The sequence below is a fragment of the Schistocerca serialis genome, chromosome 7 (assembly GCF_023864345.2).
Source record: "Schistocerca serialis cubense isolate TAMUIC-IGC-003099 chromosome 7, iqSchSeri2.2, whole genome shotgun sequence".
Lineage (NCBI taxonomy): Eukaryota > Metazoa > Arthropoda > Insecta > Orthoptera > Acrididae > Schistocerca > Schistocerca serialis.
Window position 1 is genome coordinate 102,298,971 of NC_064644.1, and position 26,642 is coordinate 102,325,612.

Sequence of the window (26,642 nt, forward strand, 5' to 3'; positions counted from 1 at the left end):
GACGATCGAACTATTTAGTGCAGCCAGTATTTTCTACAGACTACCTTCATGCTCTACAAACCGTCTTACGGTGTGGCAAGAGCACACTGTATACGAGTATCACCTGTATCCTTTTCTGTTCCATTCCCAAATGGTGCATTAGAACAAGTTCTTCCGGTAGGCCTCGTTGTCACTTTGAATTTTTCTGAATTCGCAGTCATCATCATTTCGCGAGACGTGTATGGGAGGAACAACTATACTCAACTATTATTCAAACTGCACTCCGGGAATTTAAATAGCAAACCTTTCTGTGAAACACACCTCTGTAGTTGAATGGCCACTCCGCGACGCTTGCGCGTAACGAAATATGCTACTCATCTTTGTTTCTTCTGTATTTCTTTATCAAGTACACCTCCATCGTAGGTGACTTACATTTTCCTTCGGAATTTTGCAGTGAATCTCGGTCATCTGCTTTTCCTACAACTACTAGATCCTCCTCCATTTACAAAGCATGTATCTCAGGATCTACACTTGTGTCTTTTTATTCATTCACACATGTTTTTTTCTGTCAGTATATGAAGGCTAATACAGGCACTACTGTAGGAATTTATATAAGGTTTTCGCTCATAAATAGACTAGTTCACGAGGAAGATTTGTGCGCATAATGTGTAGTTATAGTAATGATGAGGATGTAATATATGTACTGTTAATTGTTTCATATTTAACTGGCGTTTTGAGTGACATCTCGCGGCAGTGATGGAAGCTACGATCCACTTAGCTACAGAGGAGGCGGTATCTGGTGGGAAAAGCCGCCTCAGCTCCAAGAGCTGCGAAGCTTGGCCAGAAATTATTCATGTCTTTTGTACATATTATAGCTATTGAATTTGGCTTAAACAACGGACATTATTATACTGAAACGTTGTTGTCAATGTAGGTATGTAAGATCTCCAAATACAGTATGGTTAAAGTGTCTCATACTCATCCAGCTCAAATAGTGAAGATTAGTACACTCGAACAAAAGAACGGAAAAACGTTAATTTATTTCATATGAAAGAGCAGCCATTTTTATCGGTTGTAAAACAGAAAGACCTGTTGCAATTTCTTCCTCAAGAGCATAGGGACTTCTTCGATACAGAGCGAGGAGCGAGGTGGCGAAGTGGTTAGCGTAATGGACTCGTATTTGGGAGGGCGACGGTTCCGACCCGCTTCCGGCCATCCGATTTAGGTTATCCGTGATTTTCCAAAATCGCTCCAAGCAAATGCTAGGGTGGTTCCTCTCAAAGGGAACGGCTTAAAACATTCTGAGCTTGTGCTCCATCTCCAATGACCTCGATGTCGACGGGCTGCTAAACCGTGCCTTTCTTCTTTCACTTTTCAAGTGGATTTTGCAACAACTGATCCCAGGAACGGTATAGTGTAAGAGAAGTCAATACTGAGAGATTCTTACTTGATAATTTTGTTATTCTCTTGTAAAAAATTAACAGATATCAGAAGAGGTTTACTGTTAGTGAAACGCTACTGCTGTATTTCTGTACTGCTATTATCACAGATAAAACGTACTGTCCCAGTATTTACGGAACTTGGAAAACAAACTTTCTTATTGGCACTTAGAACAAGACAGTTCCCTGGTATGGCACCCAGCGCATTCTTAATAATGTACTCATTTTCTAATTTGTCTACCTGATTTTTGCACTGATGAGGTGAGCAGCATAATTCTGTGGTATCAGAATGCCTTCTCAATTTTTTAGACACAAATAAGTTGTATAAAAAAAAGGATACGTTGCTTTTTGTTTCTCCTGACAAATGCGAGATCTGGCACTTGGAATGTTTGACGTTCCCATTCTTCAAATGACGGTAATTAAGAAGAAACAATAACCACCAAGGAGAGGAATAGCCCGCTTAGAAATAAAGTGATCAAGTGGAGAGGTCATAGTTTCAAGCGCTCGGCCGCATACCCTCAGTCGTAGCCACGTGTGACGCCCTGCCGTTAACAGAGATACGCGACAAACCGCTGCGAAGTCGTAAGCTCCGCGAAACACGCGGTCAGGTCAGTCAGCTATTATGCAACGGTGGCTCCGACGCGGTTATAAGGTCGTGCGCCAGAGACGCTGGCTTGCTGCTGAAGCAGCGATGTACATACTCGCGCGTGCGGTCCACTCAGCAGCCGTCTTATCGGTGCCCAGACTTGTCCCACAGGGTCATCGAGGCACGCCAGATATTATGGCCGTCTTCTGTTCGGCCAATACACAGCGAAGGAACCGGCTGCCGGCGTCTACCGAATGGGCTCTCGTTGACGCCTTCCACTCCTGCCTTTACGACCACTGTGTTTTAGAGATGGGAAAAACCGACCGGTTAAAACCAGTTCCGGTACTTTAGTTCTGAATAACCTGTAAAGTCATATAGGAATGGCATTCGCTGTAGCCGTGTACCAAAATGAAAAGCTACAAGTGCCGCTGCTTTGATATCACCTGTCACTTCGATATCTTGTTATAGCCGATAGGTGACTTACTTCACGTTGCAAAGCTACCTAATTGTAGATCTCGCGCGCAATCTGAAAGAAAAAAATCATCACGTGGCGGCCGCCTGGGAATTGGCCACTTTCTGCCTATATATGTCTATACGGTATATGTACGGCATGTCTAACAACGGCGCGCCACCTGCGTTGTGTGGAATGCGCGCGAGGCGTGCCTTTCTCCGCGGACCGCTACGTCTGCTTGAGCCGAACTAGTTCTACCTGACAGCGGTGCGGCCGGTAGACGGCTCGTCGACTTCTGCAGACGGTGGATAAAATTTGGAAACACCAAAAACACAACACTTTACCATGCCTGATACGGTTCAGGAAAACCGTTGGCATTCAAAACAGCTTCCATTCGTCTCAGATTGGATAAAAACAGGTCTTGTACGGTTTGTAAGGGATCATTAGTTCATTCTTCCCTCGAAATAGTGGCATTTCCAGTTGACGATGGTGGAAACGTATAGCGATCGCGCATCCTTCTCTAGACTGCAAAGGCTCAATAACACTGATATCAGCTGACAGTGATGGACAGGGGAGATGAGACAATTCATCCTCGTGCTTGCAAAACAAGTCCTGGACAATGCGAGTTGTACGAACAGGGATCCTGTGTTCTTGGAACACAGCATCACCATTGGAGAACAAACATTTTACCGAGTGATGGGCCTGTTCAGTCAAAATAGTCACATAATCTTTGGTACCAAGGTGACCTTGCTGAGTAACCATGGAACCCATGGAATGTCTTTTCATAGTTGACCAAATGATCTTCGGACTCCAGCCATCTTTCATTCTTGGGACATAAACTCGCCCAGGACTTGGAAACAGCATGCATCAAGACTTCTCAGACCAAATTTCTTTCTTCCGTTGCCCTATAGTCCAGGTTTTATGGCTTCGGCACCACGTCTTCCTGTTACGGGCATCTGCATCACTGATGAGTGGTTTCGGAATTCCACATCGCTTCGCAGTTCCCTGCTTATGGAGGTCCCTTAATGTTGTAGTGCATTCACGTCTGCAGTGACTTTTACAGCTTTGGCCCTCTTATTTTTCGTGACAATCCTCTTCAATCACCGTCTGTCTCGATAACCAAACAAACACTTTCGTCCGCATTGTGACGTAGGGGATGACGTACCTCTTGAAGCACCAAACATGGCCACCTTGCTTACGGAAGCACGCTCCATACGAGCACAAGCAATTTGCCCTCGTTCAAATTCAGTTAGCTCCGACATAATGCACTCTCAAGTACACAGAACACAGTTCTGGTTACGACTGACGTTTGCAACGTACTGGGGACATCACACAGGTGCCGTTAACCCTTCGGTGGGCGCGCCTGCGGCAGATAGCCGCAAGATTTAGTTTTCTGTTTGTACCACAGATAGCGTTACAGTTGCGTCCACGTCCAGATACGTATTTGTTGTTCTCAACGGATGTCACCACTTACTACATTTGCGCTATTCATGCTTTCAGCAGTTTGGTCGCTATTGCTATTTGAAACGTGAGTGTTGCGTTTGCGGTGTGTTGGCCGCTACGCGCCTTGTGATGTAAGAATTTTCTATACTTGTGTTTTTCTTTCGCCTTAAGGCAATCTTTCTTTTCTTCTTCTTCTTCTGCTTTTACGGCCTCATTGGACCACTTCAGTCAATCATTTCTGGTCCTCTTCTTTGGTATTTTCCCCTTCCGAGTGGCCCAGTATCTCTTCATTCGTTCCGATGCTTTTCGTCGTTCCTTATCTGTAAATACCCTTTTCATTGTATGTCGTTTGTCAATTTTTGGTTTAAATCTTATTTCTGTGTCCCTCAACTTCTTTAAATCTTTCTTTTATATTAGTATATAATCAATATTCGAATCGAATCGAAGTTCCCATGTGCAATTTTCATTACTTTTTACAGTCTTGGGTATTGATTTGCTACAATATATTACTTTTACAAAAACATGTGTTTCATTAGGTCTCACAAAAGCGTGGAAATGGAGAAAAAGAATGCATTTGACAGGCACCGTCTAATTGTACGTCCTGAAGACTATGAGAAAGTATTGCGAGAATTGTCAGTAGAAGAATTACAAGAATTGGCAGACTCATGGGAATCTGAGTCGGAAGAGGGAGTTATTGAAGAAGAAAACCACAGCAGTGACTCCGAATAATCAACAGAGGAAACAGATGACCACCTGGTTGAAGAGGGAAGACAACAAAAAGAGGATTACCGATTTTACGTAGGAAAAGATAAAGAAACTATTTCGATAAGTGAACCGCTTCCTTCTCCTAAAACCAAGGCCAAGAACATCCTAAAAGTTTTGCCAGCTCAAAAACAAGTGCTGAAATTACGGAAAAAGAAATTGATGCATTTTACCTATTTATTACTGATGGGATGATTATTTTTTCCTTAGGTTAAAAATGTAAAACTAATTGCGGTGCAAAGGCCGCAACGCGCCCACTCATAGAAGTATAAAAGCCGCGCCCACCGAGGGGTTAATGGTCAGATGCAACAGCGCAAGCTGCAGGCTTGGTCACCACCTGCATTTATCTACAAGCATGCATTTTTCGTGTTGTTTCCATGGTTTTCTCCAACCTGTGTTCCATTCCGTGAAATGTGTGGTAGAGGGTACTTCCCAATGTACCACTCTTACGTTTACATCGTGTATGAAGACTAGAGAAAAATGGCAGCCTAAATGCCTTTCTGAGCGCTGGAGTTAGCCTATCTTGCCTTTGCAGTCTATACGGGAGAGTTCGGTGAAATAACGTTCGTTAGGTTTCACAGTGAAATTTTCCCAAGGATATCTTTAGGCAATTTTCTAAATGCAACCGCCCAAGGCAAGAGACTCTCTATTCCGTTCATGGCGTAAACATCGATGAACAAGACTCTACCAGATGTTGCAAACAGTGCTTGGCAAGGGAATAACAGCGTCTACCAGTCTTCCTTGACTCTTGTGTTTAGATAATTATACAGCTATTTCTTTTTCGAAAATTTCACTGTAAATCTTTACAAACGTTATATCACTGAGCTTACTAACGACAACGTCTCTGTAGATATAAAAGACGCAAGTGTTTCACATATATGAAATTACTTGCCGCTTTCCAAACTGTCATTGCCGGAAACTTAGTTGCAATACCTAGAAGCTTTTACGCAATATTCAGAGTGTGCAAATTACACGAAGATATGAAGGGACGTAGCAGCAGTGCAGTGGTTAGGAGACTGGGACCGACTTTTCGTTTAGAGGAGGTTTCAGCCCAGTGCTGTGTCTCTCATGGTTTCCTCAACTTACCTCACGTTCTTAACATGGTGGTTTCTTCGAAAAGCCTTCGCCAGTTCCTTCCCTATTCCGTCCAGCTAAGCTATTGCCTCGTCTTTAATGACCCCGACGTCGACCAGACATAAAATTCTCTGCCGCCTTCGTTTTTCTGGCGAATCAATTAAAAAATCGGTGCTCTCTTCATCGGCTGAGAATTCAGCAAAACTTTTAACTCTTACCGCGCCAGGGTCGAACCTTCTCCTGCTGCTATTTTATGAATTGGCTCCAATGTTGCACGCCATCCTTTCCGTCGTTTTTCATTGTATGAATATGGCGGGCGGAAGGCGTATAAGTGATGCTGTGAAGTGGATGCTGTGAAGTGGATTTTGGAGGATACTGTGGACGAGGGAGGATTTCTTGATAAGAGCGAAAATGAGGAGTACCTTCCTCTGTTCAAACGCGGTATTCGATGAATATTTTACCGAATATTGATTAAACAAATCTACATTTTCAAGGTGCTTCCATGTCGTCTTCTATTTTCTTTTTTTAAATATCCACTAACCATTTTTACTACCCTAAAGAAATAGTAGCTGAAGAGAACACGACTGTCAAAAACTAAGAGTGGAAACTGTTAAACTGTAGCTCCTCCCATAACTTGCTGGGTAAGTCAGTTCAGAAGTCACAGGAGGGAGAGGGCCATCTACTTCCCCCAGTGTCACATCTAGTGAAGTACCGTGGCCCATATGTTTTCGGAATGCGCCATTTTGACCAATATGAGGCGGAAACTGAAGTTGGACACTTCCCTACATTTTGTGCCCTCAGTAGATGAAACAGCCGTCAAGAAAATCATGCCTTTCATGATAAGTTATGATAGTCGTTTTATTTCTACTCTGTTGTAGGGGTGGGAAGGGAGGGTGAGAAGTTGTGTGCAGTTTCGGCTTGCCCCTCCTCCCTGTTCAGGCACCAGTAAACAGGCCCCCAGCGCACTACCAGAATACCGCATCAGAAATCCATTTATCATACTTATCACCCTTGTCATCGGTCCTGTTGGAACATTTTGTTATCACCTCCAGTTTCCCGGAAAGGAAAACCCATCGCATTTATTTCGTATCGCCGACAACTGTTGAACATCCCGTTGCCGAAAGAGCAGATAACCACTCAGTTTGGTCCCGTAAAACAACAGTCGACATCATTATTATTTCTTGTCATTAGTTTCTACTGATAGGACTTTCATCGTTGAAGTTAATAGTCTCTAAGCTTTGAATACCTGTTTTTCGTCTCCAGTTTAATATACGTTCAATGGGTCGTTGTGGACCTAATAACTTTTGTCTTATAGCGGACAATTTCAGAAAACTGACGAATGCAGAAGCTAAAAAATAAGGAATCGGAAAAATAATTTCGCAGTATCAGATTTTCGAAAACGAAACATGTTTAATGTCTACATTGACACAGAAGTAGTACAGTAATGCATAACAGGTACTTCATTATCCACGTTATACGCGCTAGCAAAATAACCGCTGCCAGATTTATAGCCCTTTTCCAAAAATTTTCCCTGTGAACGCCAGTACATATCAGTTAAAAAAATCAGTTCGTAAATAAAAAATATGCAATCTGTAAATTGGATGTATTACTGCAGGCATGTCTCTCAAGACGCAAATCAAATTTTTCACGTTAACAAATCACTACCAGAGGCGAAGGAACTGGTAACTGAAAAAAAAATCGATAAATAAAATAAAATAAGGAACTAACTGAGACAGTATTGCACTATACCACTTGAGCACCAAAACACATACTAAAATAGGAAATTAAATAGTTATGGACACACTGGGTTATGTACTAAATGATCTCTGTAGGCCTATTACTAAAATCATTGTGTGACATCTCTTTGGTAGTAAAAGGGTGACTTCTCTATTCGTCTTTGTGCCATCAATATACAAACAGTGTACTGTTTCTAACATTAACTACCCACTGCTTAAGTCTTTCTTTATTTTCCCGGAATTTAACAGCCACCAGCGGAAAAATCTGGAAGTGCTCTTTATTGTCCTAAAATGTTACGTAAGTCACATTAGTTCCATTAATTAAATTCCCCATCAATAAAAGTTTAGTTTAGAACAGCTGAAGTGAAACTTTAATGCGATAATCATCACCGGGGATTAAATTTGTGTTTTGTAATCGATGTTAAATCACGCAAAATAAACCGACAAAGGACATCCGGAAGTCCGCCTGCAAATAGTTGTGGTACGGAATAAGTATTGGGAGCGTTAAAAACACACTACAACAGCGCCACATGTTTTGCGCCAGCTACAGTAAACACAACACAGGAAAAAAACGTGGCGTCCTGCCAATCAGCGTCACCACTGGACACTCTCTCTCTCTCTCTCTCTCTCTCTCTCTCTCTCTCTTTATGGAAGTTCTCTAAAACACGCGATCACAGAGATACGAGCCAGCGCTTATCTGAGTGAGGCGATTGGGAAACGAGCGTCTTAGGGCCTACCTCGTCTGCCCGTTGATATTGTTAAATACGGGAAAGCGGTTTCGATTCATGAGGCTGTACATGGATAACGCTGTTGTATACAATCAAGTCACAACGCTAGAAAACTGTAGCGAAATCCACTGACATCCGCAAAGGATTGCCGGTTGAATTTCAGCGTAACAAATGTAACGTGCTGCTTGTAAATAGGCGAAACGGCGCCTAACTGATTGATTACGCGATTGCCGAATAATCACGGGAGATAGCTACAGTCATTAAATATCCAGGAATACCCATATGCGGCTATTCAAAGTGGAAATACTACACCGAACTGATCGTAAGAAAGGGAGATTGCGACGGAGGTAGCTCACAAAACTCTCGTTCGGCCGATACTTGCGGTTTATTTCTCCGTCCGGGATCCTTATCGGGTAACATTAATAGGTTAGATGAAGAAGACAGAAAGCAGACCAGTGCGTATCGTAGTGAGTCCTTTAAGTAAACTCGAAAGTGGCGCAGAGATGACCAGCCTGCTCCAGCGCCACAACCTTGGATATGCACTGTAAATCACAGTGTGGTTTACCGTTAAAATTACTAGAGCGCGCGTTCCTAAACGAATCAACCAGACTATTGCTTCCTCGTACACATAGATCGCAAAAAGACTATGAAGATGAAATTAAAGACATCCACTTTGATGCGGAGGCTTACCAGCAATCGTTCCTCCACTGTACTATTTGTGCGTAGAGCAAGAAAGACGAGGAAATGGATGTAAACTTAGTTCAGTTAGCCGCGTACTGTATGGTGGCTTGCAGATTGTAGCTGTAAATGAAGTGTAGAAAGGTAGGTGTGAATATCTGTTGCGACTTTAGACTCAGCCACTGCACTGCAAGCTACAAGCACCTAGAGGCACACTAAACGCCATCCATTAGATGTCTGCCGAAGCGTCTGAATAAACAGACGAGCTGTAACTGGAGTTCTACGATTAGGTGACATATGTGCTCACAATAATCAGAATGTACCGTGCTTGTGGATGTTTCACAATGATGCCGAAAAACTGCAAGGTCCTGCAGAAGCTGTCTAGAGCAGTAAGGTGGGCAGAGGAACTCATCTGCGGAAACACTATCTAAGGACGCTACAGGATGGTACTTGGAATGCATGGGGAGCTGACGCCTAACGGCACGCCACACGAATGGCATTCACCGACATTTTCGCCACTCGACACAGACCGCGACCACATGCGACACAGTTTGCGGAAGTTGAAAATCGCGAACCGATCTTCTCTTTTTTTTTTTTGCCTGTTAGGCCTAAATCGATTTTGCTAGAATCAAATATGGCTTTTCTAATAGTCAGTCGCTTTACACGGACGGCGCCTGCAAAGTAGCTGCTCCGATTTCGTTAGCGCTTGATGTGGGATTACCGGTAGCTTTGTAGCATTATCCATAAAGATAGAGACTGTGATTTCTGTACAGGTGTCAGCTGCTTCGTAAGAAGAAGGACGAGGAGATTCTTCAGTAAGTGACGTTAAAAAAAAGAATCATTTCCCCGCCAGTTACTGTGTGCGTAACTGTTTTACTACATCCGCCTAAATAACGCGTGTCGGGGGAAATAGGAGAAGTGATCAGTAGTTGAACATTGTTATTATATTCCAGCATTTTGAAGACTTGTAATGGTTAGAAAACTTCGGAATGAGTGGACACCCAGTCGACAGAATTGTCACCAGTCACTGATTGTGTAGAAAAGCCTCTGCCACTAAGAATAAGAGTGATTCTCTAGCATTATACAAATGTACGTTTGTTGCAAATCGCTTCGTAGTTGCAAATTTAGCAAATATATAAGCTTTTCTCTATTTTTTCCACCTAATAAAAAAGTAGAATGCGCTTCTCTTGAATTAAATGAAGGGAATTAATAACTTTGAGGTCAAACCAATACTACCTACTTCTTTCGCTCTCCACAAAATCACTTCTTCCACATAAGAAATATTTTAAAAAGCAAGCAGCAAACCGCACAGCGTAGCCACCACTCAAATGCGACAGAGAATGTACATCCAGTGAAGAATATTCCGCTAAGGCGCAGAAACCTAATCTCAGTTACAAATTCAAATGTTCGGAGTTCGCTCCGCAGACAGCATTGTGGTTGACGAAAAGCTCTCGGGATTCCAGCCGGGTGGCAGAGATACCGCTACGTTCCGACGACTGCCACAATCGCAATCTTTGCCCAAAATGGGATTTTCAGCAGTAGTGTACTGCAGCAAAGTCTACATTCAATACTCTGATTTCTTCAGCCACTTAACGTGAATTTCGTAACTGTAGATACTCGCAATTTTCTGCCTTTCAAAAATCCTAAATTCGAGGTTAAACTGGCCACCACTCTATGACCGTATGGTAACGCCGCTTTCAGAACGGAGGGATGCTATAGCTGTCTCGTAATCGGGAGATGTTGAGTTCATGGCAACTGTGGACTCCCTTCAACCTCCTAGTCCAAGTGAGTTAGTGTTCCGTCGCTTTTGTCAAAAGCATCACGCTTAGGCAAAGCAAGCCAGTTTTTATGTTCAACGCCGCCTTAAATTTATGTACATAAAACGTAACATCGCTTTAGCATTATCTCAGCATTCCACATCGCAAGCAGGACAAAAAAAAGTTGTTATAATTCAGAACTGGCGCAATCGGCATAGTTGTCTAAAAAGATACGCAATCCCATAAAAATTATAGCAATATCCAGTCGGACCTGAACAAACTTCCAGTGTGCGGCTATCACTGGCAAACTAGCTGTTAATGTCGAAAAAGTTAGGTGCTCTGTGAAATGTAAAACTCTTTAACTACAGAACTGAGTCACAAATAGAGTCAACCATATAGCACAAAGATTGGTGGAGATATGAATGGATCTGATGCCATGACCCCAGATGCTGATAAAAAACGCGGCAGGTGTCGATTTAAGTGCACTGTACAGGGAATCTGCATCTTGTCTACAAATGAGATTTCTTAAAAAAAAAAAATGCAAAGTTGTACGCCTCTACAAAATAAGATTCTGGAGGAATACTAAGTGTGCTCAGCCTCCACCAAATCAGGGTGTGGGGCAAATCCTGATGAAGAGTTAGTCAGTCACTCTTCTGGTATATGCAAACATGTGTGACCCATATCAGGTGAGACTAACATGGATAATCCAGCGAACGCAAAAAAAGGGTGGTGCAAATGTTGACACGGTAGTTTGTCCCACGAGAGTGTGCAACGTAAGGACTGCAAAACCTAGCTGATAAATAAACGAAATAAGGCGCCGAAAACGTCCCGAAATCCGAACTTAGAAAATTGCAAGTACCCACTTTCAATAAGAAGCTGCAAAATATTCTCCAGTCCTTCACTATCTCTGCTGTAGAGAACGTGAGGATAAGATTGCAACAATAACAGTACGTATAGAGGCATCAAGCGATCATCCTTGCAGCACTGCGTCCGTGACTGCGACGAAAGGGAGCTTAAGTGCAGGCTAAGCACATGCTGTACACTTCATAGATATAATGTAGACCCATCGGGGGAAAAAAATGCTTATAGTTTTTGCAGTAAGAACGAATACGTTCATTTTTAAAATTTTAGTATCGAAATTGATAAAAGTACTATTTTTAGATAGCAGCACATGTTAGAAAATGTGAAATTGGAAAACGAATAAAAGTTTGTTTGTAGAATTCGAGAGCTCCCGAAGTGCAGTAAAAGAGAACGCCAGTCCACGCCTCCGTCCCCCCCCCCCCCCCCTCCCACGCAATCCGTGCCGGCTAGCTACCATATGGAGAGCGTCTCCGCCGGCTGATGTCACGCACGCCAGCACACGCACTTTTTGTCGACCACTACGGTCCTCTTTGCGTACACACCCGCCACCGGCCAAGTCGCCGCTTCCAGATGTGCGATAGACCTCATCCCACGCCGGCGTTGCTCCGCTGCGGCGAGCCCGAAGCGCAGGTTTAAATCCCACCCGTCTGTGACACTCATGACAAACCGCCCGATTGACTTCCAGGCTGCTGTTTGTTGCCGCTTTACGGCCTTCCTTTTCTTTTCCACGGCGCACGCTAGTCCGAATCACCGAGGCGCTCCTCTCTCTTGAGCGGTCGCCATCGTCCAACCACGTGCCTCCGGAATTCGCACGCAGAAATCGAACAGTTTGCGGAAAATTTCAAAAATAACATTACGTACAGCGTAGTAACAGACGACGACAGTCATATTGAAATAGTCTCTGCTGAAGCTTCAGTGGTTTCGCAACAACTAGCAAAAATATGTTAGGCGGAGCACCGCCTCTCGCAGCTAGTGGGTAGCGCTCTCTTCGCGCAGACAGAAAGCGGTGAAAGGTGGCAGCGGAAAAAAAAAGAAACTGACAAGAACATTGTGCTGACATTCGGAGATCGCAGATTGGCATTACTTAAAACGTTTAAAAGAAGACTGTAACTGAAGCTTACCGTTTCCAAGTCGGAGTCCCAAAGCTCCTTCAAGTCGTTCACGCCGACATCGTAGAAAGATTTGTCTCCTGGATATGTTTCCATTTTTGCTTTTCCAAACTTTTTCGTTCTTACACACCGTTCACCACACAGCACGACACAGTTAAGCAAGCCACTTAATCCTTGGGAACTGCCTGTTCACTCGCTATGATGTTTAATTAACTCTCTTCACGCCCGCAGCGTCCGAAAAACAGTAGCGGCACACGAAAAAATGCACTGCGTGACGCACTCGGTTTTTTCTTATCCTGCACACGGACACTACCGTTTACGTTACGTAAAGAACGTAAGCTCAATTTAAGATTTTTTTTTTTTTAATGGGGACTCGTTTCTCCTTGCCAATTTTTTTCTATGCTTTAAATTATTTTTTTCCGGGGAAAAGATCTTAGACTGTGGCGTTGAAGCGGACGATTTAAATTTCTGACACACATTTACTCTTTTTACGTGAATAGTAGCAAAATTTTACAAGCATGTAAAGGCCAAAGGTATGTTTCAAAATCGCGCGCAGTCTGCGCTACCCTTTCCACGGTACACCCACTACGGCAGCCACCTGTAGACTGCGGGCGACGTGAGAGCAGCGTTACCAACACAACGCCAAAGCGCTTGCCGGCTTATCACTCCAGAGAGAAGTTTCAAAGATGTACACAACAACGAAGCTCTTTGGTGCAGAGGGCGGAGTCAAGTGTTTCAATGACCTTCCAATTGCCGAGATGCATTCTAACACGATCTCCTTTCTGATTGGTTGGAAGCTGTTTGCATACTCCGGCATACGTGTGCTCGAAGCTTTTATAATTTATATTATTAGCTATCTCATAGTACGCATTTAGGGTTTTACACGTTTGATCAATTTTTCTTTCCAGTTATATGCCGGTATTTCACTTCGTTATGTGAAATTTAGTCGAGAGTGTACTACATGAAAAAGCGAAAATTGTTGCTATTAAACCATAATTTTATGTTAGTTTCCCACAAAAGAAAATACAGAAGCCAAAATCGAAATGCGGATGGGAGTGTAAATGCGTAAGGTCTATTGCAAACTGTGTTCGTTATGAGAGGAAAAATAGACGACCGTGAAACTACTCGGCAGCATAGTTATAACAGGACAGTTCATTATGGAGAAACATTAGTCTCCGGTTCACGTGGCGTAAATCAATAATTCTGACCCCCCACTTTTTTTTTTTTTTTTTTTTGGATTGCGCTGATGTCACTTCAAGTCATTGAATCTTCCCTGATTTCATCCCTCTTGATACATTCATTTTATTCCATCTAATGTAATATAGTTCTAATCCAGTCGTATTGTATTTTTTGCCCCAATGCAAAAAGCTGTTATCTGTATTACGCAGCAAATACATATAAATACATACCTTGTGTTAGTTCACAATAAATCATGACTTATGGCATGTTCAGATTCTGCCAGTAACGTATAAGTTATATTTGATTTTAAATTAATTATATCACTTGTTGAGCAATCTTAATGTTCAAACCCGGCGAAAATATCCAGCTGGAATTTATGTTGTACATTTTAAGTTTCAGCAATGCTACACTGCCATATTGATAACATTTTGTGGTGAAAGGAGTTGTTAAAAGACAATTATGTACAGTCACAGGTCACCAGGTAAAACACTCTGTAAAAATGTGGAATTTAGAATATTTTTAAAACATGTCAGGTATCTGTTGGCTTCATAAATGACAATGCATACAAAGAAGATGGAGAAAAACACCAAACTTTTGAAAAAGAGTAGTTAAGGTTGCCAGTTAAGATAATCATCTTCAGTAATATATGAATTCATTGGTTCTGTGGACTGTTTTCAGCACATTTATAGATAGACAGGTTGAATAGCAAACCAAACAAATATGAATTTTTATTGCCTTACCTCCTCCAGTTTAGCATTGGGTCTACACACTGATTGCAGGCAATAAGATCATCTCCAGTTTTTCAGCGAGACCTGTGACATTGTGGTTGATGGTGACATTGACTGCATGGAAATGCTTGAAGATGGATGAATAGATAAATGAAAGCCATACTAATTTTTGATGAAATGCAAAAAATCTGAGCTGGAATGGGCTGCTTGAATATTAACATGGGTCTACTTAACTCAAGATGGTAGTACATAAATGATTTGCAGTGTCACTCTCAGACTGAACCACTACTATAATACAGTACCATACCCCCAATCTCACATTCAGGACAATCGGTTTCCATCAGATATTTCAAAGAATATTTAAATCATTTGGGTAGCTGAACTGACACAGAGTAAAACTTTGTAATTTCATCAGCAGTGTGGGTCTATTTGGGCCACTTCAAGAGTTTTTATTTTATCAGTAATTCATAATTAGGAAAATATTTACAACACAACATAATTAATTATAATGTGCGGTAGATATGTGGGGAAATGTTTTATAGTTTTCAGTTGCTCTTACTTAACTGTCCTTTCATATCCACTTTCCTCAAAGATCATGCCCTGGATATCCGCTGGGGCCGTATTTGCCCAACTAACAGTTTGTTCATAGAGTCATACAACTGTGGCCAATGCATGTAGCTCGTCCACTGCAGCTGGAAAACGACCAGGCCACCAGTCAGTTGTAAGGCAACCGTACTGCTTGTTTGGACAATGGACAGTGATTTGTACTTTCTAGAAAATCCACACCTCACGAGGCAAAGAACCAAGCTGAAGCAAAGGGAGTTCTGGGTCAATCCTATAGTAAGCAGACAAAGCAGACTAGGTGCTTTCATCTTATATGAAAAACTGTAGAGAGACATGGGAAAATTTTTCAACTGCTACGGGATGAAGATGGAAACATTTCAGTATATCCTTACAGTTCTTCAATCCACATTTACAAAATAGTTGAAATTCAGGGAAACTTGTTTGGCCTTTAACACAGAGGTAAGTTGCACACACATTTAATGATTGCAAATGAAAAAAATACTGCACAGTGTTAGTCTTATAATAACAGTCCCAAAGTATATTAGAAAATAGTTTGTGAAAAACATATCAATATAGTCAACATTTGTAGCATTTTTATTGCTGTATCTTGGAGTAGACTGTTCCTCTTGATGAAACAAAGTGCTCCCAGATGGTATGTATCCAGAACATTGACTGATTGATGACTGAGGAGATATAATGTAGGATGGGTGGTGGTAGACACAGCACATTGTTTTTCATCAAGAACAACTTGTTGCAGTTTATGACAAACTGAAAGTTCCCTATGGATGTGAACATTGTTTAAAAAGTGTAGCAAGCTCAAAAAACATGTAATCACCGTTTTCCTTCAAAGCTACTGGCAAACAGTTTCAGATTTCCTTCTGTAGTATTTAGTTCATTTTGTATTGATTGTTACTCCCACTATAACTCCTACAAAGTAGCAGTTTCAAGGGTGTGTTGATTATGCATAAAGATAAGGCTATAGTACTATCTACTGTCAGCACATGGTATTGCTGCTTGCCATAGGTAGCAAATTGCAGCAGCACTTGTTCCAGCTTGCAAGTATGTTGATGGACATCAATAAGACAACAGGGAATCAGGCAAGCATAGGCAACAGTGGACAGTGTGGTTTCTCTGGAGGAAAGGGGTGACAGCTTCAGACATCTACAAGAGGTTAGTCGCCATATGTGGAGAACAGCACCAAGTCGCAGATCCATGTTTCATTGGGTGTCAGAGTTTGAGACGAAAGCATGACCTGTGCTGAAGAATGAAAAAGCATTGGGTGTCTAGCAAATGTACGCACAAACTGAACAATGCCCAGCTTGTCAATGACTTGACAATGGGCCACAGGAAAATCACATTTATTGAACTACAGAATGCAACAGGTCTATCACAGGGAACACTCCACACCACCATCCATGACGATTCGATCATGAAACAGCTGTGTGCACAACGGGGCTGCGGAGTTCTTCTCTAACATGACAATGCACAGCCACATGGCAATCACCATACCACTGTCATCATGTGTGAACAGGGTTTACCATGCTGCCATATCTTCATGTTCAACTCCTAGTGGCTGCATCTTATTAAACACAAGTGGGGTAATAAGCTCACCATCAACGATAAACTTCTTGCAGTTGTCACAACTGGTGCTAGGATACTCCCAAGTAATTGTATGCTACAGAAATAAGGAAACTGCCAGAAGGATGGCAAAAGTGAACAGACATTGGCAGGGAATACCTGTAATATAATCTGTATTCATTTGTTCAGTAAATGGCTAGTGTGAACCAAAAAAAAAAAAAAAAAAAAAAAAAAAAGAAATGTAGTGCCAATCATTTTTGAATGCCGCAAGTACAAGAAATGGGTCATCAAATGTATCAGACTGTGGTTTGTGTTTGTTGCTGACACTTTGTGTCAACAGGATAGGTAGAGCTTCCATGGTTCTTGGCGAAGAAGATGGTGGCTGAGGACAATGTGTTGGCTGTGAAACACAAGTGGACTATTGGGTTGAGCCTTCAATTTACAATGATGGATTGCTTGTTGAAGATGAATAAGATGTACTAGACACTAGTTCACTTTCTTCTGATATATCAGATACAAACTTGGTTTTAGTCCAAAGCCAGCAGTGCATGATATTGCTTTCTTGGAAGGTGAAATGTTCCCATGGAGTCTTCTGTGCTCAATAATTTCCTTCAAAAATAGCATAAGTTGAATGTGTAGCCATGTTGAAATGTTTCCTAGGGGTGTCACGCCTCCACTCCTCTCCTTTCTACAGATTTTCTATATTCTCTGTGAAAAATGTCCCTTAAGCTATGACATTTCTTCCTCACCACGTCAACTCAACTCAAATATAATAAAATTCAAAATAATACAAATAATAAATTTGTCATGAATAATATTACAACAAGTAACAGTATATTAGTTTTTTAGTCATGTCACTTGTTGAGACTCCCATGTATTGCATCTAATATACTGTCAATGATGTTAGCAGTCCACATCCCGAAGGTGACGAATAGTTGCTCTGTGGAAATATGTAGTTTCATTGACACCATCCATAGCAAAATCAAACAGTCTCTACACTATTTACTATGCTGAGAAATCGTTAAAACAGCTTATTCCACAGTTTATATCAACAAAAATAATCAATTTCTTAAAAAATATAATGTAATTTGATAGATAAAAAGTCTACTCACTAAGTGGTGGCAGGAAAACACACATACAAAAGGTATTACAGTTTGCAAGCTTTCAGAGCCAGTGTCTCCTTCTGGCAGAAGGGTTGACGTGGGAGGAAGAGGGGTGAAGGAAAAGGACTTGTGAAGTTTAGGAAAAGGGGTAGAGTTCAGAAAAGTCACCCAGAATCCCATGTTGGGGGAGGCTTACTGTGGTTCTGGGCGACTTTTCCAAACTCTACCCCTTTTCCTAAGCCTCACAAGTCTTTCTTCTTCACCCCTCTTCCTTCCACTTCAACCCTTCTGCCGGAAGAAGAAGCCACTGGCTCTGAAAGCTTGCAAACAGTAATTGCTTTTGCATGTGTGTGCTACTGGTGCTGCTTGCTGAGTAGATCTTTTTTTAGCTATCCAGTTACATTATGCCATAGCTTGTTGCAAGTTACTGGCATCTGGTTCTTTCAAAACCATGGGATATCCATTTAGAATATCAGATGCTGCAGTTGTGAGAATAGTGAAGGAAGCTTATCAAGAAGATGTCAAGCCAACAGTCAAGGCTTTTCAGGGCAAGTGGCAGTTTCCAAATTGGGCAGGGTGCATAGATGGCAAGCATGTGAGAATAAAAAAATCCACGTCATTCGGATAGGATGTTCATAAATTATAAGCAGTTCTTTCAAGTATCTTACAAGCTTTAGCTGGTCCAAACTAAAAGTTCCTAGCCATACACATAGGGGTATATGGCAAAGAGACTACGGTGGTACGGGATTGCTTGGTGTTGAATGTCGCTGTTCCGTTCCAGGAACAAACATTACAGTACCTTATGTTTTCTTGGGCAATGAAGACTATCCACCACAGACTTACTACTTTATGGGACCATACCCCATGTCAAAACTTGGACCAAGGCAAACAATTTTCAACAAACACCTTTCGACAAGTGGTAGAATGCACTTTTGGAATAATAGCTGGTAAATGGAGATTTTCCCAAAAAAGTACTGAAATTGATAAGTCTGATGATGTTGGCATTATAGTCAAATGTACATACCTGTTACACAACATCGTGACTGATAAGGACGGGGAAGAACCAACAGCTGCTAACACAATCAACAAGATATGCTTCTGTCAGCAAGACCTGTGGTATCAGTGCAGTGTATACCATCCCAGACAAATTTATGAAGTTCTTTCAGTAAAGCGAATTGCACAAATGAAGGCGGTTTGAGTACTTTACAGAACACTAGTCACACACAGCTAAGGTATGGTTGAAGGTGGTGTTCTCTGTTTTGTTTTTAAAGACAGTTACTAGACTTTTTTAATAAGTCTTACTGAATGTATGCAGTACTTCACATATTTTTCATACTAGTTTCTAGTAAAGATATGGCACATATTCAATAAGTCTGATAGCACAATTTTATGTTTTTGCTAAGTTATGGTTAGCATTTCTACTTACCTTCCACACTCATGTCCCCTGCAACTTTTAACCATAACCATAATTTCCTTTGTGAATCTCAGTGATGATATCACTTGTCTTGCATATCCCACAGTGGCCTGGTCTCATTCACAAGACATATAAGCTTCTCTATGCCTATAGTTAGTATGAAAGACACCCAGACACAAGCAGTAACTGGTGCTCATTTGCACAGACTACCTCCAACTAACCCATTTCACAGGGATCCATCTGTCATCCACCTGTTTCCTATCATATGTGGCCAACTTGGTTATGTGCAGTGGATGTGGGCCAATGGTGTCACATGTCTTGGGATTATGCGGTCATATATGGTCATCCAAAAAGTCAGACGAATAACTTGCAACGGGCGCTCAGCCTTAGTATCAGCATGTTTGTTCAAATGTTAGTCACCTCTCACTTGCATTAAATTAAATTTTAATAGGACGGCAATATATAATTTCTTGGCTAAATTGTGATTTTAGTTCATCATAGCCTCCCTGACATTGTGATTCTATGTCTGTGTTCTTCTGCATTACAAAAGTCACCTACATGCATTCCATCTGTAGACAGTTCTTACTCATGAATGATATGCATTTAAACAGACGAACAAATTTCTAAACGATTCAGATCACTTTCAAAATCCTACACCTTAAGTTAAAGAGCTGAGATACAAACTCTGATATTTGAACACCTACAGATCTATCCATTATGGGTTCTTTATAGCTGTAAGATTTGAAGAGTCGCTCTACAGCCCAATAATGTGATTTATATACTGCCCTAAATGTTTCTTGGCTATGTGAAATCTGACACAAAAAACTTTTAACTTATCAGAGAATTGATGATAATCCACTTACTTCTCCAAATCTTCCTCTAACACAAATTACTTTACACAAATGTCAGTATAGTTCCTGCCTCATTCCTGTTCAAACTGAGGATGTAATTTTAAGTCCACAAGGGTCCATACCTGTATATCAGTAGAAAATCAGTTACAGGTAATGATATAAGCTACCTGTAAGGGCATTAGATTAACACATTTGCAAAACAAATCTCAGACACATCTAAAATTTTGTACTTAATAAGTCACATTATGAAAGTGGAGTATCCGATGTCATCACATAGTACATTACAAAATTATTGTGGAAGCTGAAAGAAAAGGTGGTTAATATCTGGGATCAAAGTATACTGTGGCAGTGAGAGAGAACTTTATTTAATGCAAGGGGGGCTAGCTCTAGTTAAGAATTAAATGGCCACTGTAAGCAGTACTGCAAAGTGCTTCACCACATAATCATAAATGGAAAAACCATGTATTATGCACAGAAAAGTCAAAATTTTGAGAACAAGGTAATGACATTTTGGAACAATATTAGGCATGAAAGGAATAAATTTGGTTAGCTAATGCCCCACTGATCCAGACAATATTAAATTTAAAATAATACTCCATAATCTCAATGAATTCTTCCTAACAGTAGCAGAAAACACAGGGATGAAAAATAAAAGTTTATCAAAAGTAGATTAACTACTCTGGAATTGCATACTCTAACTTCAGACATCAGTTTTCTGTTGAAGGATCACAGAAATTGTTAGGTCACTAAAAAGCAGCACCATTAACTCTTCTGGCTATGGTAATATTTTAATGAAAGTACTGCAGTCACATGCCAACTTGGTAGTGTCCCCGTTGAGTTACCTGTGTAACCAGTCAATAAGCCAAGGTGTATTTCCTGGAAGACTGGAGGCTGCAATAGTGACTCCCATTTACAAAAGTGGAGATAAATAATTGATCTTAAATTATAGGCAAACCTTCCTCCTTCTTGTGTTCTCAAAAATGTTTGAGATGCTACTTTATGACATTTTTCTGAGAATGAACTTTCTAACAGCAGCTCAGTTTGGCTCCCGTAAGGCCTTCTCTACTGAGAACACATAAGGTGACATCACAAACTCAGTTATGGCAGAATTAAGCAAGAAAAATTACCCTGTTGGAATTTTCTGTGATCTTGCCAAGGCCTTAGATTGTACTAGGGAAACTAAGATGATAAGGTTTTGAAGTTACTGCACTTGCATGGATGAAATCTTACCTTAACAACAAAAAACACAAGGTCACATTACAAATGAAATAGCAGGGATAACTCTAAATTCGAAGTGGGGAAACATTAAATATGGTGTACTACAAGGTTCCATGCCTGGTCCATTCCAGTTATTGGCCTACACAAATGATTTACCTAGGACACTGAAGGACTCTTCAAAAACCGTATGTATGCTGATAACACGAGTATGCTGATGCAGGATTCAAACAAAGTATCAGAAACAGTCAGAAGAATAATGACACTGGTTTACAGTTCACAGATTAATTAACACTTTTTTCTTACAAAAACTCATATATGCATATTCGAACAAATAAAAGTTACTTTCAGGCAACAGAAGTAGAGACAAACACTGTATAAGATTCCACGTGTGAAGGGGTAAGTTAACTAAAAGGCTTTGTGGCAGTCTTTAAAATTTCACCCCTTGGAGGTAAATATTGGTGAGTAAACCTATCTCACAGTTATTTAGGTCTCTCAATTATATTTTATTTTTGATACAAATCATTTTAATGTCCATATTAAATAAATCTTGTTTTTGCCGGTATACTGACAGCAGATAGAGTGGGAAAGGAGTTTATACGCACAACTGTAAATAGACGAGTTCTTATTACTGGTAATCCACTGAGACATGAGGGACTCATAAAACAGTAATAGTGAGACAGACCAGTGGAAAAACAACTAGAGAGGACAATGGAGACTGCTTACAAATCATTTGAGTGTCCCATCTCGGAATATTGTTCAACTGTGTACGAAACACAACTAAGACAGAGAATTGAATGTATGCAAAGAAGGCAAGCTCGAATAGTCACAATTTGTTTAACTTATGGGAAGGCATAACTGAAAAATCTGAAGTGGAGGGCACTTGAATAATGATGCCAACTATCCTGCAAAAGCCTACTTACAATGTTTCTGGAACAAGTATTTATGAAGTCTCCAGAAGTCTACTACAGCTCTCCCCATATCACTTCCATAGGCCAGGGTGACAAAATTAGACTAATTACAGCATTGGTGCATAAGTGATTGGAACTGAAAGAAACTTTAATTTGTGGTATCATGCAAAGTACCCCTCTGTCATGCACTTCACAGTGGATTACAGAGTTTGTTCAAAGAAGAAGACCACAAATCCTGAAATGAAGCACACAGGTGAAACTATAAAAGATGCTGGCTGTATCTCCTACACAGAAACCAAAAAGAAGACAGAAAAGAATGATCACAGATCTGCTGCTAACCAGTCTTCTGCCAATCAACTCCCTGGTGGAGCATTTAAGGAAGAAAGGGATAGTGTTGTGTGTAAGGTTACAAAGTTACATGAATGTTTTGTCTCGTGTGTTATATAATGACAACATCTGAATGGTTTAATAGTATAAGGAGTGGCCTTTATCAAAGTAACAGTTTTTCTGCTACTATACATATATACTGATGATGTACCCAAAAGTATAATGACCGCTAAACATGGTGTTGCGGGTACATTACATGTTAAGGAAAATATATAAGCAGAGCAAAGACAAATGGGGAATCATTCTAGTTGCAAATGAGAAAACCCATTGAGAAAAGGGCAGACTGTTATTGCCGAGCACCTGGGCAGGTGCATCTCAAAAACAGTGAAGCTGCTTGTTTGCGTGCTACTGTAGGTGACAAGATGTTGAATATCCACATCTCATCACTAAACACGGTCAGAAACGTGCCCACTTGCAAAACACAATGGGCGGCAATCTGTGGCAGAGTACAATGCTTATGCAGGCACCATTGTTTTTAAGCACACTGTTCAGCACACAGTGATAAAGAAACAGAGATTACTGCATAACAGGTGTAAAACAAAGTGTAAGGCTATATACATTTATATAGAGAGATGCTGAAACAAACATATTTGGCTGTCAAGAGCGCAATGCATGATGGCTTCAGTGGCTACTGTAGCAAAATATTGTCAAGTGATCTTTCACAGAAGCCAAAGAAATTCTGGTCATATGTAAAGGCTGTTAGAGGCACCAGAGTTAGTGTCCAGTCCCTAGTGAATGAGACAGGAACTGAAATTGAGGGTAGTAAAGCAAAAGTTGAAGTGCTTAACTCCGTTTTCAAATATTTCTTTACAAATGAGAAGTCAGGAAAACTGCCACAGTTTAATTTTGTGCCACTGAAAAGACGAATGAAATAAGTATTAGTGTCAGTGGTGTTGAGAAACATTGATTTCTTGTACAATCTTAGAACACGGTCTGGGCTCAAACATAATGAGGTACCTTGAACAGAATGATCTCCTCCATGGCATCTAGCATGGGTTTCAAAAACACTGATCATGTGAAACCCAACTTGCAATTTACTCATATGACACACTGAAAGCTTTGGATCAAGGCAACCAGATAGATGCAATGTTTCTTGATTTCCAAAAAGCATTTGACTCAGTACCACAACTATGCTTATTGTCAAAAGTACAATCATAAGGGGTATCAAGTGAAATTTGTGACTGGATTGATGACTTTTTGGTAGGGAGCATGTTATTTTGGATGGAGAGTCATCATTGAATGCAGAAGTAACAATGGGTGAGCACCAGGGAAGTGCTTTGGGACCCTTACTGTTCATTTAGTATACTAGGGCCTTGCAGACAATATTAATAGTAAACTCAGGCTTTCTGCAGATGATGCAGTTACCTGTGATGAAGTAGTATCTGAAAGAAGCTACATAAATATTAAGTCAGATCTTGTTAAGATTTCAAAGTGGTGCAGAGACTGGCAAATTGATCTAAATGCACTTAAGAAAAAAAGACATAGTGCCCTATGACTACAATATCTATCAGTCATTGCTGGAATAAGCCAACTCAACTCATACAAATACCTGGGTGTAGCACTCTGTAGGGATGTGAAATGGAACGATCACATAGGTTCAGTCACTGGTAAAGCAGGTGTTAGACTTCGGTTTATTGGTAGAATACCGGGGAAGTGCAATCAGTCTAGAAAGGAGATTGCTTACAAATCACTCATGTGACTGGTTCTAGAATATTGCTCATGTGTGTGGGACCCATATCAGATAGGACTAGCAGGGGATATTGAATGTATACGGAGAAGGGCAGTAAGAATGGTCAAAGGTGTGTTTAATCTGTGGGAGAGTGGCACAGAGATACTGAAGGAACAGAACTGGAATACTCTTGAAGATAGATGTAAACTATCCTGAGAAAGTCTCTTAACAAAGTTTCAAGAACCAGCTTTATGTATCACTCACTCAGGGATCATGAGGACAAGATTAGAATAATTACTGCAAACACACAGGCATTCAAACAATCGTTCTTCCTGCAGTCTGTACATGAGTGGAATGGGAGGAAATCCTAATAACTGGTACAATGCGATGTACCCTCTGTCATACACTTCAAGTGGTTTCCAGAATATAGATGTAAAACATGAGGCTCACATGATCCCATGTTGACCCAAGCACATTGTCAGTCACAACTGCAGTGGGCACAGGATAACTGAGGTATCAATGGAAACTTGTCACCTGGTAGGGTGAATCACATTTCTTGTTACACAAGGTCAATGGTGGTGCCTGGTACATTGTCATCCATTTGAAAAGCTGCTTGAAACAAGCACCACACTATGAATGCAGGCTAGAGGGGAAGTATTATGCTGTGAGGGACATGGGGACATTCACCTGGGCTTCCATGAGACCTGTGGTGGTTATCAAATGCACCATGACATCTGTGGGCTACATGAAAATTACTGCAGACCACCTGTATCCCTTCACACTTGATGTCTTCTCCAGCAGTGATGGCATCTTTTAGCAGGACAACAGTCTGTATCACAAGGTCACGGATGTTGATGTTTTAGCCACCAAATTAAATTAGTCTGATATGAACTCAACAGACCAAATCTGGTTGGTTGGTTTAAAGGGGGGGGGGGGGGAGGGACCAAACTGCTTGGTCATCGGTCCCTACCACAACTCGAACACTGCTGGGTGTCAACTTTGCACCCACAGGGTCCAAACTCACTTAAGCAGACACAGCTCAGATGACAGCTGAACAGGGCACAAATGGTACTCGGCTATCTGTTTAAATTTTAATATCTCCAAGACTAATATTATGCAATTTCAAACAAGCAATAATGATCTTTTAGCACCAGAAGTAGACATTAATGGTCATGCACTGAATGAAGCTCATTGTGTAAAATTCCTTGGGGTCTAACTGGATGACAAGTTAAAATGGAGTCAATACATGGATAAAATAATCAAGCAGCTCAGTTCAAGGTGCTACGCTCTTAGAAGCATCTTTCATGGTGTTGACCTAAATACAAGAGTTTTGACCTGTTTTGCATATTTTCATTCTCCATTGTCTTTTGGATTTATCTTCTGGGACTGTGCACCTAAAGTAAATTAAGCACTTATTCAACAGGAGTGAGCAGCAAAAATACTGTATAAAGTATAACCACGCGTCCTGCAGAAGGTGTTTTAAAGATCTTGGAATTTTTCCACTCTCTTCCCAATACATTCACCCCTTTGTGGCTTTTGTTGCTGATAATAAAAATCAACTTCAACTGAACTGTGATATACAGAGTCACAAAAAAAGTAAGAAAAATAATTTTCATGTGAACTTTTACTCTGGTGATAAGACAGTCAGCAAATTCCGGTCTAATGTAAAGAGAATGTGAACCTCAAACAATTCAAATGAACATTAAAAACATACATCACTGGACACACTTTCAACAAATTATCTGAATATCTAGATTCAGAGATCATAAACTTCGCTTAACTACAAGGCAATTAGCAGTGTTTGTTATAAAGCTGTATGACAAGTAATGATGTACTATAAATAGGAATAAGTATTTATAAATGTAAAAAACTTCTCTTTGAAAAATACTATTGTAATAAAGGAAATATTGAACAACTAATGGCATACAAACCGATGCTATGGAATAAGACTGAGGTAGCTTTTTTTTTAAGTAGAAACTTCCTTTCTAATTTACTTGGTTAAATTTAGTTCAGATAAGTGTGAATAGAATTAAATAATGGAAACTCCAGGTTGTTGAATAGCATCAAGTAATATAGCACTAATTTACTCTTAGTAAGATACACAGATTAAGTTTCTGTGACGCCTTTTTCTTATGTTAATATCTATGTTGACCCATTTCACATTCTTGAAGATTCTGTTCCTTGATCAGGTCTGCTTAATATGATGAATGAATGAATGAATGAATGGAGTAGCCATAGTGAAGCTGAGCTACTTAAAATCAGAGGTCTATATGGTCTATCAGATTTTGTTGTTAAAAATAATAGGACACACAAAATTACAACCATATAATATTCTGATAAACTTAATTCCCAGGTTGCTTACAGTAGTTCATGCCTTACATAAGATAGGTGACAAGTGACATTGTAGTAGTAGTAGCTTTATTCATCCATAGATCTCTTT

The 26,642-nt window shown here is 40.6% G+C and overlaps 1 protein-coding gene and 1 pseudogene across 1 annotated transcript in view; both read right to left on the reverse strand.

Annotated features, from left to right (window-relative positions):
- LOC126412335 (cyclic AMP response element-binding protein A-like) overlaps positions 1–13,193 on the reverse strand; it is a 690,109-nt gene extending 676,916 nt beyond the window's left edge. Inside the window, exon 1 of the mRNA XM_050081877.1 lies at positions 12,616–13,193. Within this exon, the coding sequence (XP_049937834.1) occupies positions 12,616–12,699 (84 nt within the window). The 5' untranslated portion in view covers positions 12,700–13,193. The remainder of the gene's footprint in view (positions 1–12,615) is intronic.
- Positions 13,194–15,161: 1,968 nt separating this feature from the next.
- LOC126412911 (uncharacterized) lies at positions 15,162–24,662 on the reverse strand (annotated as a pseudogene).
- Positions 24,663–26,642: the final 1,980 nt, after the last annotated feature.